General features: G+C 31.5%; 1 protein-coding gene across 1 annotated transcript; it reads left to right on the top strand.

The window, feature by feature from the left end:
* The first annotated feature begins 11,462 nt into the window (after nucleotides 1–11,462).
* Nucleotides 11,463–19,860, top strand: LOC122503087 (DNA-dependent metalloprotease SPRTN-like). Its single transcript, XM_043613512.1, has 3 exons — nucleotides 11,463–11,805; nucleotides 19,071–19,482; nucleotides 19,595–19,860. Exons 1-3 carry the CDS (start codon nucleotides 11,519–11,521, stop codon nucleotides 19,775–19,777), a joined length of 882 nt encoding a protein of 293 aa, XP_043469447.1. The 5' UTR covers nucleotides 11,463–11,518; the 3' UTR covers nucleotides 19,778–19,860.
* Nucleotides 19,861–20,911: the final 1,051 nt, after the last annotated feature.

Genomic DNA, 20,911 nt, shown 5'->3' with positions numbered 1-20,911 from the left:
AAGTTTAAGTCGCCACTTTTCGAGCCTAGTTCCAGGATTTTCCACATAACTTATCCAATGAACTGGTTCACAGTCACATGAAAGAATAAATTCTGTGTTTTGACTGTATAGATATGGACGAAAATGCTCCACAGCATATAATGTAGCAAGACATTCCTTCTCTGTCTTAAGATATTTTTGCTCAGTTGCATTTAACACTTTAGAGTAGTATGCGACAGGGAGGTCAATACCATTTTTTTTTTGCGTCAGCATAGCTCCAATTGCGTGTTCCGAAGCATCGGTTGTGAGTTTAAAGGGCTGCGTAAAATCTGGATATTGGAGAATAGGTCTTCTGCACAGATATTTTCGGAGTTTTTTGAAACTTCTCTGCTGTTGGTCTTTCCACTTCCACTCTTTCGTTTTCTTCAATAGATCGGACAAAGGTTTCGCCACCATAGCATAATTTTTTATAAAGCGTCGATAGTAACCTGAGAGACCTAGAAAACTTCTAACTTCCTTCTGGGTTTTTGGCACGGGGAAATGTTTGATGGCCTTAATCTTCGCTGGATTTGGTTTCACTCCATCTTCTCCCATTATGTGACCAAGGTATGCAACTTCCTTTTTCATGAATTCGCATTTGTCAGGTTGGAGCTTGAGGTTTGCGTCTCGAAGTCGATTGTACAATCTTCGCGCTCGTTTGTCATGTTCCTCAAGGGTGTCAGAATAGATAATAATATCATCTAGATACACGAATGCTTCTGAATCGAGCATTCCACCAAGAACATTGTTTAGAAGCCGCTGAAATGTTGGAGGTGCGTTTTTAATTCCCATGGGCATGCGCTCATATTCGAAATGCCCATTTCGAGACGAAAAAGCGGTTTTGTGTCTATCGTCTGGGTGCGTTTCGACTTGGTGGAATCCGCTTGCAAGATCGAAGACTGTAAAGAATCTCGCAGACCCAAGCTTATCAAAGATGGCGGTGATATTAGGGAGGGGATACGCGTCTCCTATTACCTTTTCGTTAAGGGCCCGATAATCTATGACTACGCGCCATTTCCTTTTTCCGGATGCGTCGAGTTTCTTCGGCACTATCAGCAGTGGAGCGTTGTAAGGAGAAGTGGAATTTCTTATTATTCCACTATCGAGCTGCTTACGTAGTTGTTCGTCAATTTGCTCAAGAGCCTCATTTGGTGATCGGTACTGCTTCTTATGTATCACCTTATCATCGATGGTGGGGATCCGATGCTGGATCAAATGAGTACAGGATAGCTGCTCTCCGTTAAGATGAAAAATGTCCGCGTAGTCTTCTGCCCATTTAAAAACAAGGTTCTTCTCCTCCTGAGTTAGATGAGATACGAAAAGGGCCTCTTTTACCCTTTTTACGCGTTCTGCATATGAAATCGTTGGAATTGGAAAATTTTCATTTTCGATCTCAGAAGATTCTTCTCCAGGCAATTCGCAGAAGTCAAAAGGTATTAATTCTTGGGGGGTGAGTTCGAAGTCTACGTCCATCTCGGTGGTATTAATTGCAACGGCATGACAAACACCATCCTTGCTATTCACAACAGCTTCACCAATAAATACTCCTTCTGGAGTTTTGATCCGTGGGAGGTAACCTTGAGGCAGGTCAGGATTGATGACGTCGATTGCAATCGGACTACGCGTCCTGGCATGAATTCGAAACACTCTTTTGAAGGGTTTAATAAGTGGTTTCAAAAGTTCTTTTTCAGCGCGTGATTCTTTATCCACGAAAGGAATAGGGTTGGTTGGGTCGGACATTATTATTAGGGCATTATGCCAAAATGATATCTGGGCCTTTTCCTTGCGGATGTAGTGTCTTCCTAGAATCCCTTGTGATGAAATCGGAAAGTCATCTTCTACAACATGAAATTCGAACGTGGATTTTAAGATTGTAAGGTCAATGGTACCAAGTGTTATGACTGGATGTTTATTGATACCTATGATTTCGATGGATTTACAAGGGTTGATGGTAAGACCAGGTTTTAGGGCGCACAATTTGATAATATTAGAGTCAGAGCCTGGATCAATAAAGAATCGGATTTTTGATTTTCGAAATTCTGGTCCAGAAAGTTCCACTACTGGGGAGTCCTCGGCTGTTGATCCTGCTCGAAGGACCTTACCGTAGTTTCTCCGAACTAAACACTCCGATGACGCTGGGGTATTGGACTCGGTGCCGCGTCTGAGCGTCGAGTCTGCTGTGAGTTTAAATCGTTCTGTGGACCAGGTGATACTGAGCGAGGCGGAGTAGGGCTAGGTTTAAAACTCGGATTTTGCCTAGGATAATTCGTTTGTTGAAATTGTTGCATAGCTTGAGGTGCATAGGGCATGGATTGATGCTGAGCTGTATGTAGTTGATAGTTCGTTAGCTGAGGGGAAGGGGATGGCTGTGCTGACGACATACACGGCTGAGCATTCCCGAAAGTTGGCATCAAAGACCGATAAAAGGTGGCTAATTGTTCTGGGGTGAATTGGAGCGTGTCATTGACCGAATTTTTATGTTGTTTAGGGGGGTGATGATCCCGTTCAGTTTCTCGACGCGACCTTTCTTGAATTGGTTGGTCCATTTGGCGTGAGTATGGACTAGGTGGGCGAGGGGGATCATCACGTCGTGAGATACGGTAAGATGAACTTTGTGATTTCTCTGCATATTCCTGCCTTTCTTCAGCGCGCAGGGCGTGGTCGAAAGCTTCTTCTAAATTGGCGGGGTTTCGGGTGTCAACAAAGATCGACATCTCTTCGGGCAATCCTCTCATAAAGGCTTCTAGTGCACACTCGATAATAGGTCGCATCATGATGGTGCTTTCAGCTTCTTCTTGTACACGGACGGCAGCGCCCTCTACCTGTCGGTACCTGTGTTGATATTTTGCGTCCAATGCGTGTTTCGCTCCACTGATTAATCCCTGTAGGCGATCGTGATAATCGCTGACCGTTTCTGACTGTTTCTGGCGAATGTTTATGATGTTTTCTAAATACCATTGGTACTTTTTCGATGTGGCAAATCTTTTAGTAAGGTGATTTATCAATTCCTGAGTTGTCAAAAATTGTTTATCTCTGACACTTTCTCGTGCTGCGCCCTTTAGCTTACTTAAAATGGCTTTAATAAAACCTGGTTCAGTTTGTTCATTAATGAAGACTGCTCCATTCGCAACATCCTGCAAAAATTCTTTTAAAGGTGGGCTTCGCCCATCAAAACACGGAATGTGGAATGTACTACGCTGCAAGGTCATACATTCGAGTACAGAGGCCATTGCTGCTGTTGTGTCATGCTGGAACGCATTTTGCTGTCCCTGCAAATTTGCTTGGTCGGCGACAAAATGTATGCTACCATTTTCTTCGGGACGAGACATGTTGAATTTGGGAATGCACGAGATAATAGATAATCACACACAATTGAATCTTTTTAATAGTCCAGATTTTTAGTTATTTCACCACCACGGAATATTCCTGCTAAGTGCACAATATAACTAAAATCGGAATTGAAAATAATTTCACTCACAAAATAAAAATAAAATCGACTGAGTGCGTAAGAGGCGCGAACTATTGTTTGGGGGTCACTGTTGTTGGCAATTTTTCATAACGCGACACTTTATTATTCAAGGAGGTGAAATTTATAACAAGGCGACTGTTAGAAGTGGGGATTCTCTTAATGTGTGCAATAGGTGTCGAAAAGGGGGAGTCGATGTCGTGGTAAGACATGTTTCTTAACTTTATCATTGTTCGTCCATCCAATTTATACTGAATAAATCTGAATAAATATGAGGTAATTTAATCAATTATCAAAACGTCATTTTCGTATTTCACAGTAGCGTCACTGTCGTAGCTGTCATTATCTGAATCTAGAACTAGAACGGGAGCTCGGATAATTTTCACTTTCTGGTCGTTGAAATTTTCGATTCGTCTTACTCTTAGACTTAGAGTTGTGGTGTCTGTGAGAATATCAGCTGATCGTACCAGGGTTAGGGAAAGTTCCCTTAAGGTTCCGCGATTAATAACACTACCTTTATAATATGGTAATTTTTGGTTAAATGTCACAGAATAATGCAAATTTTCTGGGTATTTTTCTTTCCAACCAGCTAAAGTAAGTCGGCGATATTTAACGATTGGAGATGGAAAGGTTTCAGGGAGAATTATTTGTGAGGGGGCAGAGTCTAGAGTTTTTACGGTTTTTCTGTTAGCAGAAAATTTTTTTTGTGTCTTTAAACAGGCCCTTGTTGATCTTTTTGATCTGCCCTTCTTTCTAGATCGCGTTCCCCTCTTTCTTAAACTTTCTGGCATTTAAAAATGACAAATTGAGAAAAACAGAGTAAAGGAAGAAAAATAGCGGAATACAAGAACTAGAGAATTAAAGAAAGGGTAAGAAGGATTTTATTTTAGACTTGTCTACCAATGGGCGAACCACGGAGCCTTGTCTTAGGATTAGAGAATAAGGATGGAATAAAATCGCATAACCGAATCGAGAATAGCTATTCAAGCTTTAATTAAGTCTAGACAGACTTGTCTACCAATGGGCGAGCCACGGAGCCTTGTCTTAAATAGTCCTATTAAAAGATTGAAAATTAAGATTTAATATTAAATCTCAATCGTTGCTTTTCTTGGGTTAACAACGAATTAAATTGGAAACAGATAGTATAGGTAAAAGAAGGAAGAAAAATTATATATATAATAATTTTTTTTTTTTTTTTTTTTTAGACTTGTCTACCAATGGGCGAACCACGGAGCCTTGTCTTGGATTAGGGAATAAGGATGGAGTAAAATCGCATAACCGAATCGAGAATAGCTATTCAAGCTTTAATTAAGTCTAGGCAGACTTGTCTACCAATGGGCGAGCCACGGAGCCTTGTCTTAAATAGTCCTATTAAAAGATTGAAAATTAAGATTTAATATTAAATCTCAATCGTTGCTTTTCTTGGGTTAACAACGAAATTAAATTAGAAAAAGATAGTATAAATAAAAGGAAAAAAAAATAATAATTCTGAAAAAGGGGGGGGTAGTAATGTCAAGAAAGATCAAAACAAGGAAAGGTAGGTTTTAATTTTCCTTTTCTCTGTTTTCCAAAGCTAATTTAACACGGCGCTCGATTTCTTTTCGTTTAAGCGCGATTTCGGCTTCTACTTTTGATTGATTTGCAGATATGATTTTACTTAAGTTTCTGTCACTTAATATCTCTTTTTCTAGTTTAGAAGAACCTCTAATTCTCAACAAATTCTTTAATTTTGACCCTCCCCAAACGTTTCTATTTTTATGTGGCATTTTCTAAAAGACATTTTAAAAGAAAAACAAAAATAGAAATTGAAATCTTCAGGGCACGATGGCCTCGCCGGGATAAAATCCCACCGCTGCCACCATCAGTTTGTTACGAACCAGAAAAATATTTAATATTTAAAACAATTGATAATTTATTAATTGTTAAAATTAAAGTAGACTTTTAAGTTGGTCCTATTTTTAAGATTCTCGGAAGTTCAAACTGACAAGACTAAAGGTCTTGTTTATTATTATGGGATTCGATTTATATCCACGAAGCTGAGATTCTCCTAGAAAATTCGGAAAATCTACCCTATCAGATCTCAAGAAGGAATAAAGAAATTTAAAACAGTTAAAATATATCAGTTATACAGTTATTTATTAAATTTAAATTGACTCGAATTATCTGCCCCTCGTACAATTTTTAGGAAAGGTAGAAAATGGATTTAATTGGCCTGGAACGATACATTGGTACTTACCGTCCTGGCGTTCGCACTTAAAAACTACCGTCGCACTCGTCAACGGGCGCTAAACAAATTTTCACAAATTGTCTCTTATTCTAACTTTTAAACCACCAAACACAGGGCGGACGCGGAAATTTCGCGGATCCGGCCGGTCTTTCAACAAGATAAAATATATCTTCACTGATTCGGCTTCTAGGCTGCCTCCGCGGACTTCGGAGTAAGTTGGATTTTATTTTCGTCCGAACAATATTGTAGGTATGACAATACAAACAATAAAGTGTCCTAGTTACCGGACGGGAGACTGCCTGGGATTTTTAATCGTACGCGCTTATTCGCGAGTAGAGACCGTACTGTTCAATTTAGATGGGTAATTAATGTGTTTTTATAGTTTGCTTCCGGAAAGAATGTGGAAAGGTGGGGACAGGGCGTTGGACCTGTTGCTATGCCGAAATTGCTGAATTTGCAATTTTGCAGGTGCATTATGTTGAAATGCATTCCTTTTCTTTTATTCTTAGGAAAGAACATTTTAAATATTCTTTCAATTTTGGAAACAAATATTAATTTGTCTATTTGTTATTATTATTATTATTATTATTATTATTTTTTTTTTTTCTTTTTTCTTTTTTTTTTTTTTATCAATCTCTGAAAATAGGATTAATGTAAGTTGGAAATAATGGACATTTCAAAAATAGAAATTCCATTCTATGTTGTAACCCTTTAAAGGTTACTACAATTCCAACATTAAATCAATTGTCCCAATATTGATCTGGAATTGATCAGTTGTTTAGATATCAAAAGAAATGCACATGCTTGGTGTTAGCATGGCAGCATAGCTTGTAGGTCTGGGAAGTGTAATGGGTAAAGAGAGGATAGGTATAGGAACATAAGCGAATGCGTATTTCATAAAGATCCCGGGGTATGTATGTATTCTATGTTACATTTTAAATGAGAGCAAGCGAGAACCCGCCGTGCATTTGTGGCTATAGGAGTAAAGAGTCGCGAACATTCCGTTAGAGCGAGAGAGAGCGCTTCGTCGTTGAACACAACCTTTGTTTTCTTCGCACGATGCCCGTCTATTACAATGCGGTATTATTTTAATTATATTAATTTTAATTATAAATTTTAAAATCCTAATAATTACAATACAATAATTATAATTAATTGAATTATAATGATTGTATTATATTTAATTTTAAATTCTATAATCCTTTATACGTTTTCATTATCCGTGTTGACTTCAAGGGCTTGCATCTTACGTGAATTAAAATTATTTTTGAAACAATAAAATTATATTATTTCTTTTGGATGTGAGTTGCCAAGTGAAGTCACTGTATTCTAAGTGTCGTTTTGCTGACTTCGGGAATTCCTCATGGTAACGCGATCTTAAACCTGCTGCAATCTAACTTGAAGCGAGTTTTAGTAAAATATTATTTTGAAATAAAATGAATTTAAATTTTTGTTTCAATGATTTTTAAACATTTTTAATATATGTTTTGTTATTATATTTATAATTTTTATATTGCTAATATTGGCGCAACACAGAAAATCAAGCGAACAACGAAATGTCATTGCAACAACATAAAGAGATTGGTGAAATGCAATATGTGAAACTGAATTCCAAACAGAAGGATATTGTTGATGAAGTATTAAATGTAGTTATTCAAGATAAAAGAATACCATCTTCTTCATGTTATTACATTGATGGACCAGGTGGATCCGGAAAAACTTTTGTTTATACAACTTTATACCATTTGTTAAGAAGTAAAGGAAAATGTGTTTGTACTATGGCATTTACAGGCATTGCCGCAATATTACTTCCCCGTGGTAAAACTGTACATAAAACATTTGGGATGCCTGTTCCATTGTTCTATGATTCTACATCAAATATTAAAAGTCAATCTAAGGAAGCTACATTTTTGAAAGAGGTTGATGTCTTTCTTTGGGATGAAGCTCCAATGGCGCCAAGATATGCTATGGAATTAATTGATAGAACATTACGCGATTTTATGAATGTTGATATGCCATTTGGTGGAAAAACTATGCTTTTGGGTGGTGATTTTAGACAATTATTGCCTGTTAAAGTTAATGCTACTAGAAGCAAATTAGTTAACTTATCTATTAAATCTAGCACATTATGGAGTCATTTTAAGGTGATATCATTAACAGAAAATATGAGAACTTTACCTGGTGAAAAAGAATTTTCAGAATATTTATTATCAGTTGGAAATGGTACTTTAAATGATAATGATAATAATATACTAGCACCAGAGCAATGTGTAGAAAATGGTGATATCATTCATAAAATATTTGGAGAATTATGAATTACGATTAAGAGCCAATTGTATTGTCATGCTACTTCGAAATCTTAGTATTAATGAAGGTTTATGTAATGGAACGCGAATGCAGGTATTAGAACTATCAAACAATCTGCTACGTTGTCGTATTTTAACAGGTGATAAGGTTGGAGATATTGTATTTATAAATCGTATTACGCTGTATTGTGAGGATATTTATCCTTTTACTTTCAAACGACGGCAATTTCCTATAAAATTAGCATTCGCAATAACAATAAATAAAAGCCAAAGACAAACTTTTGACAAGATTGGTGTAAACCTTTGTAAAAATGTATTTAATCATGGGCAAGTATATGTTGCATTTTCACGAGTTAAATCTTGGGAATCATTAATTATATATTTAGGAAATCAAAGACCTAATTTACTAATCAAGAATTATGTTTACACTGAATTATTGAAATAAAAGTAAATATTTTTTCTATAAAAATGTCTGAGTCGTTATATATTTTTTTTCTTAAAAAAGGAGTGTGTCTCAGTATGGCTGTCTTTACGCGTAAGACTTTCTTCGACGCTTGTTATTGGTAAATTACGTCATTTTTTTGTAATAAGATTCACACGTAAGATTTCTTTACACGTTTCTTTCTTATCAATTGGTCAAAGACGTTTTAATTTCCTAATTTCAAATAATAGTTCAAACTTCAGATAATTAAGACACTTATTTGTACGTATTTTAATGTACTGCCAACCAGTTCATCCAAATTAACTTTGAAAAAAGTTTAAAGATAATATTTCTCAAGATTATTAACGAAATTTTGCATCCCATGAATCTTGTAGAAAAGCATATATTGAAATAAATTATTTTCTTCGAAATGACGGAGTACTTACATTTTTTGTATAATATTTACAGAAACCACACTTATATATCTTTTTTATAGCAAAAGTAGGAACGATTTTAAGAAACAAAAGTAAATTTTAAATTTAATATCCTCTGTTTATGGCTTTCTTTGACAGTAGAGATGTTTTTTGCTAGCTAAGTGAAAAATAGTTAAAAATTGTTTATTTAGTAACGTTTTTCTTTCATCACTATTTTTTAAAATATAAATTTACTATGGAAGATTTTAAATGTTACAAAATTTAATTAACAAATAGATTACTTTGATTATAAAAAGGTTTTCTATAACTCCATCGTACAAAACTTTTTATAAAATGTGCCATTCTTGAAATATACGCTTTTCTTTAAGCAAAGAGAAGTGTTGTTTTTTTTATCAAAACCATAAACTTTAGAAATGATACATTTAGAAACAGATAAAAACAGAACTAGAATTGTAAAGGTATAAAAAATTGTTTTACGCACAACATAGGCTATTATTTTATTAAATTGAATAATATTTAAAAATTCCTATTATCAGAAACTGTCACTCAAATTGATACCTTAACAAACAAAAGACTGTAATTTAAAGAATAAAAATGCAAGAGAAAAAACGCGCGCGCGGCAGCGCGCGATCGTTCTCGTAATTCAAAAATGACCAGAAACAGTGAATTGAATAACTGAGGGATTGGAAACTCCAGGTAGGTTTCACTCAGATCTGTATACAATAGAAGCAACGCATGCAATAACTGCAGGTAAGCGCGTTTACAAGCCGTAATGCCAGTCAAGTATAAATGAGAGACTCAGAGGTTGTCACTGCTACTTGACTGGAACCCAAACGTACAGTTAAGCTCAATAACTGTTATTGAACGCCGGGGTTCAAATTAGAATTTTCTTTTGCTGAGCAAAAATATTTTCGATGTTTACACCTTTGCCTATCCTTCGACACCCGATCCTTAAAGCAATAAATCTGTGTGAACCACGAAAAAAACTTACCAAAAAAAGGGTAGTAGCAGTAAACTTTAATTCACTGACAAAAAGACTTACGATGGGAAGCACCTGTCTGATAATAGTGCAATAAAGCAAAAAACACAAAATTCTCTTGCAAATATGTAATTCATTGAAATAATTTTTTTTAGAAAATTTTTTCAATTGATTGTAATCAGTGTCGAATTCTCCGTAAAGTGCATTTTGTCTCATCTTTGTACCTTTTTTTACAACAGAGATAACATGTCTACGGTTATGTTTAATAATCTCAAAAAGTTATTATAATAACGCTTATTTGTTTAAACAACATTATTCAGGAAGATTCAAGGAACATAGAAAAAAATCAGGAACTTTATAGGACTCTTATTAAACGAGTTACGTGTTTCCAAAGTAGGCCTTTTTGAAAACAGTGTCAAAAAACATGTACTTTTTTCATTCAAAAATTAATAACTTTAAGAGAAAATTTTTTTTTAGTTTTTCATTTTCTGCAGTTACGTAGAAATAAATTACCTACTGATTTCATCCAGTTTCAATATTGTGCGATTTTTTTTACTCAAGTTACAAGCCTTCAAAGTCAACTGACTATACTTTTTGAACCGATAGTAGTACTGCAGCCCGGGGAGTCGTTGCTTGTGTTGGTGTTTATAACCTCCGGACGCACAGACACATACGCGTTGCTTTATTGTGTATGTTGCCGTCGTCCCTCCACACACATGTACAATCTCTCGATGCAATTTCTAGTTGATGTTTCAATATTTTAGAATTACGCTTGCGTTTTCGTTTTTTTTCGTTTTTTTTATTATTAACATAAAATTTTAAATTTAATTATTCAGATTTATGTACGTATTTTGGCTGCAGCATTGCGCCTTCTTTTATGTTTTACAGAGTTGGACAATTGCTTCGGCAATAGCCTTAAAATTTTCTTTCTTAATTGGTTATCATTATTGTCAATTATTAATTAAAATTCCGATTAAGATTAGGATACAGTAATAATATATTGGGTATCAAACCCGATTATTTATTAAATACTAAATGGTTTCGCAAAAATTTAAATACAAAACATAAAACAGCTTTCAAGTCTAATTTCAATTGCAAGGCAGAAAGCATATACTTTGAAAACTGTTTTACAAATAGCATGCTTTATTTGTTTAATAATAATTATTATTATTTTTTTTTTTTTTGGAAATTTGGGAAATTTTTAAAGAAATATTTTCTAGAAAATTTCTCAAATAACTAATACAATAACTTTTGTGTTTTTAATTTTCTACTATTACACAAAATTTTAAAGAGCCCAAAAATGGCTTTCGGTAATTGCACTGAAATGTGAGCCAAAATCTAGTTTCCATCTTACTACTGAAACTACCCTTCCGAAATACGTGACATTTTGATCGCAACATGGTACATTCTTCGAACCGTCTCAGTGGTGCTTAATTAAATTAGACGCTTGTATTTTAACGTTGCGCCCGCACATCTCCTAAGTAGTACAAACGCAACTGGGAACCGTCAATTTAGTGACGTAATGTCAATGTCAAGCGTAGCGGTCCAGTACCTCACTCCAGTGGTTCAGTTTTCTTACGGCCTTTCCTTCGATTAGAGTGCGGTCAGAGAGAGTGATACTTCGCCCTTAACCAATTGTGACTACTAGTGCCTCTTTTTTAAAAAAAATGTCCTCTGTTAGCTGTGAAACCGTTCTCGAGTATAATGATAGAGAAGATGATTCTTCTTCTCACTCTCATTATGGGTCTGAAGTAGATAGTGCCCTAGATATAGTGAGGCGAGGCAGGCAGATATGCGGGTTGATTCCAGGTGACAGGTTTGTCATCATGAGGGGTTATTTGCTGACAAAATTATTTGAGAATAATGCCCAGCGCAACCTAGCATCCTATTCAGCCAAAATAAGACGATATTTTGAGGCGAAAAATGCCTTCCTGCAGCGTGAATCAGAAAGAGGGTAAGTTTATATTCTCTTATTCTATATCCCAATTGGTTCTGACAGGAATTCCCGGAGAAACCGGGAATTAGCCGGGAGTTTTATGCCAAACCGGGAAATTTTTTTTTCAAAATTAAAGATTTTATTATCTTAAATTGATATCAAAATTCACTCTTCATTTCAATTCTTATAGATATTTTATTCTGTTCTCTAAATTCAAATTAGTTAAAAATAATTAATTTAATAGTAAAAGAAAATTATCAGTCACCAATTCAAACACATTATGTAAATAAATAAAGAATACGGAGTTAATCGAAACATAGTGAACTTCGACTGAAAATGTGTAATTAAATTTCTTAAAGAATTCATTAGAAATTTTTTTTAACAAATTGAATTCGCAATGTATTTTAATTTAATAATTGATTAATAACTGAATTTAAAAAAAGTCATATTCTAATGTATTCAAGCTTCTAGCGAAGATTAATGATTAAAATTTTTATTAGTTAATAAAAAAACAATTTCACATCCTATAAAATAGTCAAAAATAAATCAATTTAAAATTTTCTTGCAATAATATTATAACAAAACAAATAAGAATTATTAAGAATGTGAACTAATTAGAACAAAAGTGATACGAGATTTATAAAATTAATAATAAATAAGGTAAATAAAATAAATAAAACTTCCTTTCTTAGAAAACAAATGTTAAAAAAAACACATTTTCATTAATATCAATTAGTTTTTTTTACAATTATTCATAAGCAAAAATTTTTATATTTCAGAAGGTTAGGTTAATATTACTAATATTATTATAGATTGAATTTTAAAATTTTCAAATTGAAGTCTCAGAAAAATTGAATTTTAAAAGATTTCAATTAAAATTCTGAATAAGTTATTTTTTTTAACAATATTTTTATTAACATTTTTTTTTAATTATGTTTTTAAATATGTAGTATTTAATTGAAGAATTCTCAAATTATTCGAAATTTCATGAAATTGTCTTGTAAACAAGTGGATTTTAGATATATCTTAGTTATTTCTAGAATATAATTGAATTAAAATTTTTTTTTAAAAATAATTCTTTAATAAAGTTACAGTGGCAATTCTTAAAAATTATTTAAATTTAAAGGATTTGGAATTTGAAAAAAAAATTTTTTTTTTAAACTTGAATATCTACTATATGGAAAAATAATGGATAATAATTAAATATTTATTTAAAATTCTATTTAAGTTCAAAATTATTTTTAGAGTAAATTAAATATTTTTAGGGTTTGGGAAAAATCAAAGTTTGTATAAAAATCAGGAAATTCTTTGAATCTTTGGTGGAATAATTTCTTTTCGGAGTTATTAGTTATGACTAGGAAAAATAATTTATAACAGGGAATGGACCGGGAGAATGACCGTGAGAAAAAAAATTTTTTACAAACAAAAAAAATGGCCACCCTGTAAAATTGAACCTTCGCAAATTTTCTTTTTAAATCTGAAAAATAAGATCATGTTGTAATAATTTTTGTTTAATTCTATTGTTTTAGGATAACTGAATTTCTTTTAAACAAATAATAGAAATTTTCCTTTGGAAGATTAAATCATTTTCCCAAATAGTAAAATTTTTTCCAGAAATTTAATCATTATCAATATAATTTTAGTAAAATTGAAAAATCAAAAAAATTTTAATTTTAATTATAAGGGGACAAGATTATTTCTATATATATTTAAAAAAAAAACAAAAAAAAATTCTTCGTTCACTTCAATTATTTTCCAAATTTCCAGTTAAAATTATCAAAAAAAAAATTATTTTCAAAATTTTTTAAAGATTTATTTATGTTCGAAATTAATTTAAATTTGATGAGAAAAATTCCGGGAAAAACCGGGAAATTTGTTAAATGAAAATAGTAGACGCCCTGTTCAGTAGGTCTAAATAGTGTTGATGGAAGGAATTTTAGTTTGGAATGAATAAAATCTTTAATGCTGAGAATATCATTTACAGGCCTGTAACGAAATAGACAAGTGAAAATAGCGAGGTTGAAATCGGAGAAGAGAAACAGTTTTCTTCTCTTATGATTTTCTACCGTCCGACCCTCATTATTTACGCGTTAAACTTCATAAGGTCTTTGGTTCAACAAGTTTTACGACCGTCGAGGGATTGAATGGCGCGACGGGCGAGCTCAGCACCGACCCGACGTGACCGATCGCATAAACACTTCCTTGTGACAAAATGCTTTCCTCGTTGGACATACCATGCTTATTCATTTTCAGTCCGTGCTTGCCTTTTCTAACGTGCGTATTGCCCGTGCGATAGTAGAATAAATACAAATCGTTCAAGTTTCGGTTTTATTCCAAATTGCGTTTCCGTTTGTCGTTCAATATTTAAAGTGAGGTGGTGATAAGATTTGAAAACTAAATAACTCATATATATATACGTATGTATATATAATTTGTTCTGCAATTGGTCAATAAGTGAAGGATCTTTCTGGAGCTCACTCCCATAAGCCAAAGGTACAGTTAAAATTAATGTTTTCTTAATTTAACCAAAATCATTATACACGAGAACAACTGAGTTCCTTGTGAAACTTCAACCATTCCATGAATACAATCAAATGTCTGCGCAGAATTTCAATATAATTCCTTACAATTGAATTCCTCTCGAAAATGTTTTAGCAGACATTAATAAAATCACTGAATTGAGGAAGCATCTTACTAGAATTCTACATAATCCTAACTGCAAGGCTCGAATCAGTGAAAGTATTCAAAATACGGACTTCGCGGACCAAAATGAAAATTAGGGACCATTTACAATATTCAACATTACGAAATTTCAATCACTTGTAAACTCTTCAATTAAATATGTGTTAGAAAATAAAACTTCAAATAATAAAATTCGCAATTAAAATTTAAAAAAAAATCAATTCCACAGAATTGTTAGCCAAAAGTATAAAAATACGAATTTTTATTTATTTATTATTATTTATTTATTTTTTTTTTAATTTAAATAAAATTATTCCAAAATAATTAAAAAAAAATAAATAATAATGATTTTTCTTTTGCAATTTTTAAATAATTAAATCATTTTTAAAAAATTTAATCTGTAAAGTCTAATTATTGTAATAAAAAAAAACTGAACTAAATAAAATCTTTTCAACGTTGAAAAATATCATTCAGAACTAGCCAAATTATCCGCGTGGAAGCGCGCGGGAATGTTGTATTGCACTGATTATTATAAACAATTTCAAGTCATTTTAATTTGAGTAATTTTTAAAGAATTAATTATTATGACACATAACTGAAAAACTAATTAGAATTAAATTTTCAATTTATATTATTTAAAAATTTTGAAGTATATAAAATAATCTTTAACAAATTTTGATACTAATTTCCACTTTGACATCAGATTTTCTAAATAGAAAATAATTAAACCTTATTGTACGATAAAAAATGAATTTTGCAAAAATTGTTATCTGATACTTTTAGAAGGTAAAAAAAATTATAATATACAACCTTTTGAACAAAGAATATAAATAATAATATTTATAAAAAATTTTCACAACTTTAAATTCGCTAACACTAGAGATCAAAAACTATTCTCAAAAATTATAGTCACATTCTTTAAAAAAAATTGAATTATAAAAAAAATATTCGAAATTCAATTATTTTCAAAATCAAGTATTCTCATGAAATCTCGCAAATTAATTCAATTAATTCAAAATAGAATTTTCAAAAACACTTAAAAAAAAAAATCAATTATTTAAGAAAATTTCATACAATTTATTTTCTTTTTACAATAATTCAATTACTTTCTCTAATAATAACAAAATTCTTCACAGAAATTCAATTCTTTTTAAACGTGTTAATAAACTTTTCCGCAATAATTCGACCATTTTCAAAAATAACAAAATTCCCCGAAGAAATCCATTATTAAAAAAAATGTTTTTTTTATTCCTTTGAAGAATTGAACTACTTACAAAGATATGAGAATTCTTCCAAACAATTCAATTATTTACGTAAATAATTCTTCGAGAGAATTCAATCATCTCGACAAATAACAAAATCATTCACGAAAATTCAATTATTTAAAATATTTTTATGAAATTCTTCGCAAAAATGACATTATTTTTATAAACAATAAAATTGCAATGCATGCGTCTTGTAAATTTTATATCGATAAGTATACGTAACCGTTAACAAGTTTGACAAAACAAAAAAAATGATAACCCACAAAAATTTTCAAAATAAACAAATGAATGCAGAGAATTTGCTAACAGAAATTTACGATTATTATATAGTATTAGCCAAACTATCCGCGCGCAAGCGCGCGGAAATGTTCTGCTGAACTATTTATTTTAAACAATTTGAAGGCATTTTATTTATTTTTTTATTAGTTGGGCCCTTTTGTGGCGTATTATTATTATTTTGAGTTGTGTATTTCAATAATAAAATTAGAAATAATCATGCCTAAATTTTAAAAATCAACTTTTTTTAGGTATAAAATAATTTTTTAATAAACATTAATAAAAATTTAGTTTTCTAAAGATTATTTAAAAGTAGACGAAAGAACAAAGACTTGTCCTCTTGATGTAATTTTCCTAAATTCAATAGATTAAGTTATAGATAATTAAAAATAAGTATACTTAGATTGCTTTAAATAATTTTTTAACATAATTAAATTTTTTTAAATATGTCTACAATAGTAACCTTTTTAAATAGTTGAAATTTTGCAAAATTCAATTGAAAATAATTAATTTATTATTTATTAAAATTTATCACAAAAAAAATTTTAACGGTAAATTTAAAAATGAAAATTTATAAAAATTAGCTTCTAATGTTTAAAATTCAATATTTTCAATTACATATTTCCAAAAAAAAATACATACAAAAATGATAACATTTTAGAATTATTTCTAACATTTTGGAGAAAACAATCATGTTCAAAATTCTCAATGAAAATTCATCAAAAATTAATTAGTTTTTTTTAAATTAGGATATAAGAATCATTTTAAGAAATTCATTTACCTTCGAAAAATAACATTATAATATTTTTAAAACTAATTATTAGATTTAATTATCTTCGAATAATGTAAATAAACATTTGTGAAAACTTACTTTTTGGACCTTTGGAAAATTATTTAAATTAATTGATTCAGAGATAAGTTAAGCTAAAAATTTGTAGAAAGTATATGAATTAAAAAAAGGTAATAATAGTAATTTTTTTAATTTAAAATTCATAGATTTTACTCATTTTCCGTAAATATTCATATTTTCTTGTAAAAAGAATTTCGTGAGAGAAATTCAATTCAATGTCAATAAATTGTCAGGGAAATTCATAAATTGAAACTTATGATCACCCTGCACTTCATTAATTTTATTCGCAATACATTCAATCACTTTCATGAACAGCAAAATTTGTACATCAGGAATTTTAGCCCAAGACACATTTATTTAAATTTTAATAAATTATAAAGTAAGAAATTTTCGTTTTTAAATGCAATTAAAATATATATATTTTTTGCATAAGTGTCATACTCTCGCATAATTATTGAACATTGTAATAATTATAATAATTATAATAATTATAATTATTTATATATAATTATAATTTATAATAATAATTATTTATTATTGTCTCAAAACTAATGTTTTGTATTCATTCTTTAATGTATTTTAATTAAATTTTAGACATGAGTTTATTTCAAGTTAAGAATAATTTTAAAATGGGTCAGAATTCGTGAAATTTTCACAGAAAATAAAAAGTATTTTTTTTAAATCGAAGTGTTGAAAAAACATTTCTATTTGGCCTTAAGAATGTGTCCACCAAAAAACAGGAAAAAAAATTATTTTTTATAAAAGTTATTGCAAAATTAATTTTTTAGCAACTTTTTAAACAAAATTTTATTTCTCCTAAATGAATGAACCGATTTAAATGAACCAAGCGGGAATATCAAGGGGATAAAATATACTTTCGTTTAGAGTTAGAAAATTTTTAAAAAGTTTATTTTTTAATAATTATTTAATAAATTTTTTATTAACAATTAATTTTATTTAATGTTCTGCGCCTTTTAAAAATTTGAAAAAAATATTAACATACACTTAAAACTATAAGAAATCAAAATCCGTTGAGAAAATTTTGGAGCGACAATTATTTTAAAAGTTATAAACAAATTATATTGGCGCGGTGTTGTGCATCAACGCTGAACTTAGTTTTTGATCATTTTTATCAATTTTTATGGTTATATAATTGAATAAAAATGTTAATTTGACAGTGTTTTGTTCATTTCGTAGTTAAAAATAATGTTTTAATTCTGAAAATCATCAAAATCGCATCTCCGTTCAATATAATTTGTTTATAACTTTTTAAATAATTGTCGCTCCAAAATTTTCTCAACGGATTTTGATTTCTTATAGTTTTAAGTGTATGTTAATATTTTTTTCAAATTTTTAAAAGGCGCATAACATTAAAAAAAATTAATTGTTTATAAAAAATTTATTAAATAATTATTAAAAAATAAACTTTTTAGAAATTTTCTAATTCTAAACGAAAGTATATTTTATCCCCTTGATATTCCCGCTTGGTTCATTTAAATCGGTTCATTCATTTAGGAGAAATAAAATTTTGTTTAAAAAGTTGCTAAAAAATTAATTTTGCAATAACTTTTATAAAAAATAATTTTTTTTCCTGTTTTTTGGTGGACACATTCTTAAGGCCAAATAGAAATGTTTTTTCAACATTTCGATTTAAAAAAAATACTTTTTATTTTCTGTGAAAATTTCACGAATTCTGACCCAAATGGTTAATTTTGCATTTATTTGAAAGAAAAAAAAATTTTTTTAAAAATAAAATACCAATTATAAAATTTAATTGGAAGCTAAGTTTCATTTAGTTCATACGGTCTACAGTTTTTGTCCGACGGGGTTCTCACGTAGTCGGCAGTGACTGCCATGCTCGGCGGCGGCCGCTGGCAAGTACTTCGCGCGCTCGGAAATGACAGGGTTGAGAAAATTGGTCATAAATACCGCGTAAATAAACCGATTTTTGTCTAGCGAATACTATATTATTCCTTGGAATCATAGTTCCAACATTTTTCCCTACTTTCGTTTGTCGTCTATCTTTAACGGAAATGCCTCAAAAATGACTCTAAAGTTGGGGCGCTCCGGAAACGACATTCTTGACACCCTGTTTGCGAAATTCTGCTTTTCTCTTTTTTTTTACTGAATTTTGTTTACTCAACTAACTTTCTAAAGTCACAAAAAAAACCTCTTTTTTTTGTTTTAATACACATTTTGTTTGCGTTTAGGTGTATTTTCAACATGAGCGGTAGAGTAACTAGATCGCAGAAACAACCCTTGGAGACAGGGTTGAAATTATTTCAGCGCAAACGGGCTACGGACGGGCGTCCGGATCTAAAAGGACTGTATGACCATTTGGACGAGATCTATTTTAATAATGAGCTCGCAAATGCGGGCTACACGTTTCACTGGGGGCCGAAAATGCCATCCGCTTCGGGGTGCACGGATTTGCCTAGGCGCGAGGTGCGCATAAACTGGAAAATACACAAGTTGCTTCCTGAAGAAGATCTGATCGGGACCATGCTGCACGAGATGATACACGTGAAGCTATTCCGGGAGAGGAAGGATATCGATAGCCTGAATCACACTGAGGTATTCCAAAGAGAAGTGGACCGTATCAACGCTATTGGACCCTATCGAGTAAGTTTTAAGTACCTACTGTTTCTAGTATTTTAACAAGGTATATAAGTAGTAATTATATATTCATATCTATTTAATTCTGTTTCTCTCTCTCTCTTTTTTTTTCTTTTAAGCGGACATTATTCACCATCTTCCACAGAGGGTGACTAATCAATTATATTCGTACGTGTGGAGATGTACAAGCTGTGCGTACAAGTTGCGGTTATCAAGCTCTCTGACACCTGGTCTGAGAAATGTCCATTTTGTGCGTGGGCAAAAATTTTGCGATAACCCCTTGTGGGTCAAAGTCAAATAATTAGGTCAGAAAGCAAAACACGGGCCCTTTTCATTTCAGTGCTCTTACTCATTGTAAAAAAAATAAAATAAAATAAAACGCAATTAATGGTTATTATTTAGACTAACCTATCAAAATTTTGTCAATATATATCTTGTAAAGTGTTTAATTCATCTTAAGATAATTAAATTTGAATATTTAGATTACACAATGAATAAATCATTAAACTATTTTTTTTTATGTTGATAAGAATTTATTAGTAACTTAATAATAAGATTCAAACAGTCCCATTTAGTAGAATGAGGAAATCTTTTAATATTGAATTTATATTAGGCAAAAAAAAATTTGAAATTGAGTTTGAATTTAAAAAAAATTTCTTTGGATAATTATGTGTAAGAAGAAATAGATAAATAGACCTGCGACATCAGGCTGTTTCAGGTGGCGATTTTGAACGTTTCTTAGGGTCATCGTGGACACTAACCTCTTAAGTCGAAGATCTTCATTGTTGTCTTGCAAGGTTATGTTTGGCGGAACTACTGGCGAGAAGGTGGTTGGCGATTCTTTCCCAATGAAGTCTCCTCTACCTGGATTCCACGCAGCTTGGAACCTAACCCTTCGGTTAGTCATCTGATCTTCACTGATGGTCTATCTTCGGACGTTGCAAACTTTATCTCCTTTCCTTGGGTAGTTGCTGGTTCAGTTGAGGTTGTTTTTTGTTGTACGGTCACCTCCTTGTTGACAGCGGTTCTACTTGTAGAAGGGATATCCTCGTATAATCCAGCAACATCCTTGGGTGTTGGAGTTTTAATCAACGGCTTCCTTCGTTGTGACGTTTGAATGTTCTCATCTCTCGACTTTGAGAAAATTGTTTGAGACAGCTTATATGTTCTTATATGTGCTTATATGCTGTGACCGGCACAGGTATATAGTGAACAGTATGCATAGCAGAAGGATGCCGCCATAGGAGCCGTAGATCAATGTTGAATGTCTTCCCCTATGGTGCTGTTGTAAGGCAAGTTCTTGTAGCTGTTGTTCAAGTTCGTCTAATGTTTTGGAGTTCAATTCGAAGGTGTCTAGTTTTGAATCAAATTCAACGTCGGATTTTATAAAAATTCCCGCCTTTTTTGTCAAATGGTTGTATATCAGCAATGCTGG

Source organism: Leptopilina heterotoma, unplaced genomic scaffold (assembly GCF_015476425.1).
Source record: "Leptopilina heterotoma isolate Lh14 unplaced genomic scaffold, ASM1547642v1 Lhet_243, whole genome shotgun sequence".
NCBI lineage: Eukaryota > Metazoa > Arthropoda > Insecta > Hymenoptera > Figitidae > Leptopilina > Leptopilina heterotoma.
The sequence above is the reverse complement of the archived record's forward strand: the minus strand, read 5'-3'. Positions and strand labels throughout refer to the sequence as shown.

Bases quoted from the DNA above. Each gene is read 5' to 3' on its own strand.
- LOC122503087 (XM_043613512.1), top strand. From the start codon at position 11,519: ATGTCCTCTGTTAGCTGTGAAACCGTTCTCGAGTATAATGATAGAGAA. The intron at 11,806-19,070 runs GTAAGTTTATAT...GTTTGCGTTTAG, and splicing joins CAGCGTGAATCAGAAAGAGG to GTGTATTTTCAACATGAGCG. The intron at 19,483-19,594 runs GTAAGTTTTAAG...TTTTTCTTTTAA, and splicing joins ACGCTATTGGACCCTATCGA to GCGGACATTATTCACCATCT.